This window comes from Grammomys surdaster, unplaced genomic scaffold (assembly GCF_004785775.1).
Source record: "Grammomys surdaster isolate TR1022 unplaced genomic scaffold, NIH_TR_1.0 64, whole genome shotgun sequence".
NCBI classification, from domain to species: domain Eukaryota; kingdom Metazoa; phylum Chordata; class Mammalia; order Rodentia; family Muridae; genus Grammomys; species Grammomys surdaster.
The window spans coordinates 15900896-15910129 of NW_021604566.1; the positions used below are offsets into that span (position 1 = coordinate 15900896).

General features: G+C 41.4%; 2 protein-coding genes across 2 annotated transcripts in view; both read left to right on the top strand.

Moving 5' to 3' along the window:
- The window catches only part of Ppp1r42 (protein phosphatase 1 regulatory subunit 42), a 47557-nt gene extending 43832 nt beyond the window's left edge, over positions 1–3725 (top strand). Inside the window, exon 8 of the mRNA XM_028768997.1 lies at positions 3401–3725. Within this exon, the coding sequence (XP_028624830.1) occupies positions 3401–3512 (112 nt within the window). The 3' untranslated portion in view covers positions 3513–3725. The remainder of the gene's footprint in view (positions 1–3400) is intronic.
- An 837-nt stretch (positions 3726–4562) lies between these two features.
- On the top strand, positions 4563–8920 carry Tcf24 (transcription factor 24). Its single transcript, XM_028768774.1, has 3 exons — positions 4563–4610; positions 4791–5215; positions 8736–8920. Exons 2-3 carry the CDS (start codon positions 4817–4819, stop codon positions 8847–8849), a joined length of 513 nt encoding a protein of 170 aa, XP_028624607.1. The 5' UTR covers positions 4563–4610; positions 4791–4816; the 3' UTR covers positions 8850–8920.
- Positions 8921–9234: the final 314 nt, after the last annotated feature.

Genomic DNA, 9234 nt, shown 5'->3' on the forward strand with positions numbered 1-9234 from the left:
GTTTTTTTTTTGAGACAAGGTTTCTCTGTGTAGTCCTGGCTGTCCTGGAACTCACTCTGTAGACCAGACTAGCCTCGAACTCTCGAACTCAGAAATCTGCCTGCCTCAGCCTCCCAAGTGCTGGGATTAAAGGCGTGCACCACCACCGCCCGGCCAAATAAACCTTTTTTTAACAGTAGATTCTAATAGTTAAAATAACTGGTGAGTTAAAGTTCACTACTGGTGAGGCTGTGTTTAAACAGTAAGAACAGATCTATGTGCGTCAAAAAAATTTTAGGAACTGTGGTAATGTTTTTAGGCATACAACTCTAGGATGCTTTTATATAAACTTATATGCAAAATCAAATACCTTTAGTTTTGTCTTGATATCTTTCCTTCAGTATACTTAATTTCACATGCAAAATAAGCATTGTGTGTATAAGGAGATAGAATGCTAACATCTTGATTTGCAATTCTCAGAGTCTCTTGAGAGTAGGAGACAGCCCCAAGAACAATAGTGGAAAGCAGCAGAAAGATTTCCATTGTAACGGGCTAAGCTAGTGTTTGGGAATTCTGGCTTCAATGCTGCCAATACAAACCTAATTTAACATAACTTTTACTTCCCATTTTAAAAGGCATATATTTTGAAATATAAACCTTTATTATTCAAACAATTTTTAAATACTAGACTTCTTTAATAAAAGGATATTCTGACTCCAATTGTGAAGCTCTCCATGACTCTACTAAGAATATTCCCAGGTTCAGGAATGTACAGGTCACGAAAGTGAGGACGTGACTAAGATGAATGACAATCATATCTCTGTGCAGCTAAAAGCACCGCAGGCCCCCAGGCCCCGAGCCGTGTGGGCAGGTATACATGAACCTGAGAAACTAGAGCTGCCGGCAAGCGAGAGCTCTAGGCTGTAAAATCACGGACTTCAGTAAAGATTGGTTCAGTCTTTGTCTTTAACACATTAGAGCAAGTGGAGAGCTGGCTCTGTCAGTAAAGTGCAAGAGGTCCTGTGCTGGGATCCCCAGCACCTACATAAAGCCCAGAAGAGCAAGCAGCACAGGCCTGGAATCCCATTACAGCATAGGGGGCAGAGACAAGTGGATCCCTGACCCTCACTGTCAGCCATCCTAGGCAAATTGGTGAGATCTAGGCTCAGTGAGGAACTCTGGCTCAAAATTTTAAACAAACAAAAAACAAAACCCAAACAATAAAAAAACAAACACAAAAGGTGTAGAGAAACTGACAGACATGAACATCAAAAAATCAATCTCTAGCCTCCACATGTACCTGTTCACACATGCCTAGCCTGCTTTACACACACAGAGGAAAACAATAACATATTAGAATGGATAAGAAATAAAAATAAGTCTCCAAATACTGATTAGAAATGGGAGTTCCCGGGCGGTGGTGGCGCACGCCTTTAATCCCAGCACTTGGGAGGCAGAGGCAGGCAGATTTCTGAGTTCAAGGCCAGCCTGGTCTACAGAGTGAGTTCCAGGACAGACAGGGCTATACAGAGAAACCCTGTCTCGAAAAAACAAAACAAAAAACAAAAAAAAGAAAAAGAGAAAAAAGGAAATGGAGTTCCTAGAACTCATACACTAAAATAGGAACTGAAAAATGAGGAGGAGCACAATAATTGATGCTTTATAAAGTTAAATATACAGTCCAATCCACGCACAGAAAACTTCCCAAGTCAAATGAAAGTCTACACCCAAGAGAAACTCTACTTGGGTGTTTATAATGTGGTAATTGTAATCACTAAATATGTAAGGCAACTACATATATCTCAAGTGGGATATGAATAAACAACCTGTAACATATATGTATTACACACACACACACACACACACACACAAAGAATGCTATTCTGCACTGACAGGAAATGAACTATTGATGACTAAACATGAATGGGTCTCAAAAGCATTAAATAAAAGTAGCTAGACTTTAAAAGAAACCTACTATGTGCTTCTATTTGTGTAATATTTTGGCAAAATGGCCATAGTGATAGAAACTAGATCAGAACTAGCCAGGAACTGGAGGTGGGTTGACTACAAACAGGGAACTGTGGCAGATAATGGGGGTGTTCTGTGTCCTTATTCTCACGGTACTTATAGTACTGCATATACATCTTGTCAAACTTGAGTTATTCACTCAAAGGGATAAATTTAACTATAAAAGTTATTTGTCTGTTTGTTTATTTATTTATTTATAGACAGAATCTCTTTTTTTGCCCTGGCTATCCTGGAACTTGATATGTGGCCTGGAACTCACAGAGATCTGTCTGCCTCTGCCTCCTAAGGGCTGGGATTAAAGACATGTGCCACCATACCAGGCTAAAAGTTATTCCTTAATTTAAACAATGATTTATTCCTTAATTTAAACAACAAATAACTTGAAACCAATTTATTGTTAAATGTATACAAAGTATATGTATAATATAAAATGTTTAAACATTTTATTCTATGCTATGTGATATTTGCTTTGTAGCATTAGTCATAAAGACAAATCTTAACATTATAATTCAACATATTTAAAAGACTTAAGAATAATTCTTAGACTTACACCACACTCAATGAATAAAATCTACAGCATTCTAACGTTATACTTTTTGAAAACTAGACAACTAAAAACTTCAAAGCAAGATACACAATGAACATATATTTGGACTGCTAACAATGCGCCATTCAATCTAAAACATTCATCTTAATAGTAGACACAAAAACTTTTGCAAAAATACAAATACTCAATAGTATGGCTAAGATTATAAACATTAGAGACAATCTACTTGGTTTGATCTCTGCCTTAGCCATTATGCAGGTATGCAACACTGGACAAGTTGCCCAATCCCTGGGAACCCCATCCTCAGTTTTTGTAAAGGCAAAATGAGAATGTACCCATAAAGTACGTGAAAAGTGCCATATCGTACCTGTTACCTATGAAATAGTTAATTATAAAATAGTGAAGTTTTACAATTATCTATATTTTTAAAGTGACTGAAATTTAACTATAAAAGTCTCTTGCAGGAATTTGGACTTAGAATCAGTCTGCCTAGAATAGCAAAGATAGGACTAAAAAGGAGAGGCTCCGTGGTCTCTTCTTCTCACAAACTGTTGGGCAACACAAGCTCGGCTGCCAACGAGTGCTGTCCTCGGCACACACAGGCAGCAGGAGTGCAACAGGCTAGCTAGAGTGATGTGCCCAGGCACTAAAGGAACTCCAGGCACCCCTGCACAGCCACAGCCCACCTAACCTCCTTATGTCTGCGTACCCCTCAAAGCAGTGAAGCCTAGCTAGTTAGGAGCCTTTCCCACAGTTAGTACGTCCTGGGTACTTTATCATCTTTTCTGCATGCCAAGTTAATTAAGTGCTGGTGTGTTGTTTCTGTTTGTTTTGTTTGTACTACAGGAATCTGTCCTTGAAGGAATCGGAAAGCTTGCTAACAAAAAACGATATACATGAACCTCACCTTCTCCAAAACCCAAAAGTAAAGGAAAATTTGTCTGAGAAAAAGGAGTAAATTCAACCTCGAGTGATTTGATTTCTTCATAGAACTAGGCAACAGCATGTTTTGAGGGTTTGTAGACTTCGTATATCTCGGTGTGTAAGTTGTTTGATTTGTTTCTTTATAGAATCTGAGACTTTGCTTTACGTGTGTGAATTCTGGGATCTATTTACTTTATTAGCTGTTAAATAAAGTTTACCAGGAAATAAAATGTGGTTTCTTATTCAATACGAGTCCTTCTTGAATCCAGGAAATCTGAGTGTGCTTTCTAAAGCCGAAAGCCCATTACAGTCTTAGAATCACCCCGATTCACTAACAAGTCCACGTTCTGGTCCATCGCGGTATAATAAGTCTTGAGTTGCTATCTGACTGCTTGGTATTCCCGACGTGGAAAGTTAGAGAAATCTGCAGCGAAATGTTCGAGACTCTATAAACGAGCCGGGTCCTCTGTGACATTTTATATCTGATACTCAGAGCCTTCAAAGAGGAAAGCACACTGCTTCCTAACCCGGTTCAGAGAGTCTGGCTGGGCTGCGGTGAGGACCGCGTCCGCCACGAGGAAGGCCGGCGCGAGCTGCAGCGCTGAGTCCCGCCGCCGCCAGGGCCAGCCTGAGCCTGTGGGCGAGCGGGTGCCAAGGCTGGAAGGCTGCGGCGGCGGCGGCGGGTCTCTAGGACACGGTGTACTGAGGAAAGGGTTCTACTGCAAGAATCTTTACCTTGTGGAATTAAAGGCGGGCGGGGACGCACACTCGACGTCTCTGCTTAAAGTCCCGCTGCCCTAAACCGCTGGGTTTCGCAACACCGCGGCCGAGTTAAAGTATTCTCAACCTTCGGGCCAGAGGGGCGGAGCCAGGCGTCCGCCCCGCCCCCAGGTGGTTTGATTGATGAGTCTGTCCGCGGAGGGGGCTGCTCCGGGACGAGGCTGCCTCTAACCTACGGGCTCGGGTGGGCGACCCTCTCGCCCCGACGTGGCTTTGTTGGCTCCCACTTGCTGGCTTCGGACGACCACATAAAAGGAGGCGCAGAGGTTGGACGGGGATGGAGTGACCGGCTCGACGCCCCTGGCTGCCTAGCCTTGCTCAGCCGAGCCCCGCACGGCTGCTGCGGGGAAAGGTGAGGTGACCCAAGTCCGAGGTGAGGCCGAGGTCCCGCAGCACCGTTTCCCTGAGCGGGCGGGTGTCTCTGCGGGGACCGGAGGCTGAGCCCTGTGCGCCTTCTCGAGCAGCCCAGCACCCGGGGACTCGAGGGCAAGCCCGCGTCGCCCTGTTTCACCGCCGCCCCTCTTCTTTACAGTGCACGCCGCGGGAACTGGAGCCGCCATGGAGCGCGGCCGTCCCGCCAGCAGCCCACGCAGATCAGAGTCCCCCCTGCTGGCCGCCGCCACCGCCACCGCTGCCCGCGACTCGAGCCCCGGACGGACCGGGGCCGGGCCAGTAAGCTCCGGCGCGGTCGCGGCGCGCTCCGGGGGTGGCCGTCCAGCCGCTGCTAACGCCGCGCGGGAGCGCAGCCGGGTGCAAACTCTGCGGCACGCCTTCCTGGAGCTGCAGCGCACGCTGCCGTCGGTGCCGCCGGACACCAAGCTGTCCAAGCTGGACGTGCTGCTGCTGGCCACCACCTACATCGCCCACCTCACCCGCAGCCTGCAGGACGACACCGAAGCTCCGGGAGACCCCAGTCTGGGCGCCTTGCGAGGTGACGGCTATCTGCACCCAGTTAAGGTAGGCAACCCTTCTGGCCTGGGAGCCCTCGAGCCACACTGTCAGCGTCTGAGCAGATACCACGGAGCTGGCATTCCTCCCAGCCGCCTGGGCCCGCGGGCGATGGTGACAAGGTCCCTACTACAAGAGGCTGCTTCTTAACAGTTTGCAATCCGGAGGCTGGAGCGTTTAATTCTAGTCGGACTTGCATACAGGTCTCTCTAGCTCCGTAAATATTTTCGGTCTTTCAAGGTGAAAAATGGGGAAGCTGTTGTACCTTCTGACAACTTGGTATCAACTAAGTTACATTCATGCCTTCGAGTGTCAAGTGTCTTTAACTTAAGTAATTACATTCCTAATGTCTTTTTCTTGAGCTATTCCAAAGGCTTCATGAATTAAACGGAATCATGGCACTAATTCTTGGCCCCTAAAATAATAATTATTTTTTTATAATGTTTTTTTTTGTTTTTTTTTTTGAGACAGCGTTTCTCTGTGTAGCCCTGGCTGTCCCCTAAAATAATTATTAAAAAAATTTAAAACTGCCAAATCCAAATGAGAGCATTCTGCATCCCCATAGAGTAAAATTTCAATCACAGTTAAATCTTGTGAACTACACAGCTATCAAGAATGTTAGAAAAAACCCATATTGTTTCCTGTAACTGTCATATTAGATTGGCATGTATGTTGAGTGAATTGATCTGTATTCAAATTAGCCAAGAGAAGCTATTTTGCATGATTTCTTTACATGTATGTGAAGTGGTCATGAGTGTGACATACGACTTCATTTTTACCTGTAGTTCAGTGGTCTCTGCATCATCTTCTAGATTTCTTTTGGAATCTTCCATTGAACTTTCTCTTCAAAATGAAGAGTCTCTGTATTTTCTAAATTTAAGTGTTCACATTTGTGTCACACTATTCTGAAGTATTTGAACACAAATACACACAATTAGAACTTAATCTTAAGTATCTAAGTGTTGAATAGATTAAAAATGAACAAAAATGAGGAATTACATTTTGTTGAAATGTAATGAAACACACCCTCTAACTTTATTTGTGCTTAAAATTATAGAGTGCATTTTAACAAAACTTACTTTGAAAATATTATTAACATGGTGGTAGACTTAAAACAGTTCAAATGTTAAATGTGAAAATGTGAAATATTATTTATACTAATAATGGAACTCGTTCCATCCCCGAGTTTCATGATGTACTAGCTGGAAAGTCACTCATTACAATTAAGAGTTTTGTATTACAGCGAGCATTAAATTAACAGGAGCCAAATATCCCATTAATAGTCATCCTTGACTTGATATTTGTCATATATTCTAAGAAAGTCTATTTGAACATTAAGATTTCAATACCACAAGCAGAAGTTAAATACCTTCCTCACAGTTGATAAAATTTAGAAAGAGGTTAAGTCTTTCACCTCAGTGTCACATGAGGCTTTCTTGATTGTGAAATGCTAGAAACACTGGCATTAGAAATGGGCATAACAAGCCAGCACTGCACTTGACTCTGGTGCCAAAGGTTCTTATTGTCAGAACTGTTTTAAGGAAAATCAATCTAATTTTCTGTCTGATTTTAAAAGACAGTGCCCATGATATCTAAATTTCTAAACTTGGAGATAATTATAGAAGGCTAACGATTATCCCATAAAAGATGAAATTGACAAGAGTTAGCAAATGGCAGTTTAAAATCAAAATTTTAATTAATACTATGTAGAAACCTTTGCTTTAGGACAGGGAATACAACTGTAAGACTCAATCCCTTCCCTAAATGAATACAATATGGAGCTTAAAATAAGATAAATTGTAGTAGAGTACTATAAAGAGGAATATTATATTGATTAAGAAAAATAGTCTAAACCACCAGCTGTGGAGTTTCTGAAAACAGAAACTTGACTTTGTTGAAATTGTCTACCTACATTTTATGAACACTGTCAAAATGTTTAAATATTAAGTCTATCTTTAATACAAAGGTAATAAAAATGTTCTGATCATTTTACTTTGAATAAGTAAAGCCTCATTATAAACTTCCATAGATAGCCCTTAAAGTTACTATTCTTATAATACAAAGTGTTACTAAGTGCTACACAAATTACTAACAATGTTTTAACAAATATTCCAGTTCTGTCACTTTGAAACGTCAGGTCTTCTTACCAGTATTCTGAGCATGTTAGAGTGACTGAGGACTTGAGAGTCTCACAGATGTGGAGGGAGGTATAGTCAGGGCTGAAGCCCATGTTTGGAATTTTCAAGGTCCCGGCTTCTGCTCATTTAACTGGAAGAAGAGGATTTAAGAACTGAACTTCTGCAACATGGCCTGAATCTATTTTTTCACTTGGGAAATTGGCAGTTTCAGTCAGTACTAGGGGCCTAAATGGTACAGATGACTGTCTTAATTGCCAAACCCCATGAGAGTCATTGTCCATAACGATGATAAACAAGAATTTTAAAATAGTGGGCTCTTGTTGTTTGGGGTTCAGTTAATTAGTGCAAGAGAGCATTTTTAAAGATCTTCAGTTCAGGCTCAGTTCTGGTTAATTGCTATTTTTTATACATTTAAACAAAACAACATCATTTGAAATATACCTTAAAATAGAGAACAAAGCATAACAATGCATACGTGCACAAGGAGATGCCATAATGTTTACTGCTTCATATTCAAGCCTAGGAATGTATGACACATATGATTTAAAACAAGCTGAAAATAGAAGAAACACGCCTTAGTGGGGAGGGAGAGTCAGAGCTGTTCTCCCTGATCACATCTGGAGACTTTAAAGTAGGACTTTTGTTGGCTGCCACAAAGAGTGGCTTTCCAGGGAACATCACACACCCACTGACTAACATTTTTATTCTGATTTCTTCTGTTTTCTCTGACATATGAAAATGTCCCCCATTTGTGAGATACAATACTGTGCCTCAGTGTGTACACATTGATGTTCAAATGATGCCGCCCTGAACAATTGCAGCCACACTCCAATCTGAGTGATCACGTCTGTCCCTGTGGACTGTGGCCATTTGTGTTGTAAATGTTCAAACATTGTTTATTCATGCATATTAGAAAACATTAAGAACATTATCATTATCTATAGTCACCCACCATGAGACAGAAAACCCAGACTCAAGTCCAGGCTGCTTTGTGGACTTGCCTGCCGTTGCTGTTCGGGCCATCTGATTGTCTTTTTAATGCCGCTTTTAGCCGATGTCTACTGTGTATATAACTGAGCACTGCTACTTCAGAACTAATGTTTTAAACTTAATTTTATTTTAGGTTTAGCTTGGCATTAAAATACAGATGTAGACTTTCTCTTGTCAAACACTCAAGTATGTTATTTTTACACTTATAATCAAAGCCTTCACTTGTATCGCTAGTATTGCTAAACAGTCTTCATGTTGTCCCACAGACTTCATAATTTTAATCCTTACTAGCTAAATAAATCTCACTAGCATTAATGTGTCTTAACATTTAAGTATTATCTACCTTCATTGTCTGTCACAGGTACTAGCTTTCAGATTCTTACTAAGTACTCTCTTTTCAGAAGTGGCCCATGCGATCAAGACTGTATATTGGTGCAACTGGTCAGTTTCTGAAGCATTCTGTCTCTGGAGAAAAGGCAAACCATAACAACGTTCCAACGTCCTCACAGCCCTAGGCTGTCTGGTGGGCTCTGCCAGAGGGGTATCTACTATTTTTAAAGACTGTGAAATAATTGTATTTATTGCATTGGGCCTAACAAACTCTGTTTCTGAAAGTTTACATTGAAACCTGTAGTTGAATATCAAAATCTGTATAAATAAATGTGGAAAAGAATACTCAGCCCTCTAGAAAAATATATAGCTTATTTAGTCATTGTGTCAATGCTACATAGTAAGGAGAAGCTATTAGAAGAAATGAAAGACACACAGAAAGCTATACACACTCAAACAATGCATATATTGTCTGTAGTGTATCTGTTACAAACTAAACAGCTGATGTGAATACAACCCTTTTAGTTTTAGGAAGTAAATTATGGAACAGCCATGGTGGTGTGCCTATAG

Excerpts from the sequence above, each read along its gene's own strand:
- Tcf24 (XM_028768774.1), top strand. The coding sequence starts at position 4,817 with ATGGAGCGCGGCCGTCCCGCCAGCAGCCCACGCAGATCAGAGTCCCCC. Across the intron at positions 5,216-8,735 it reads GCTATCTGCACCCAGTTAAG|AAGTGGCCCATGCGATCAAG; the intron begins GTAGGCAACCCT and ends CTCTCTTTTCAG.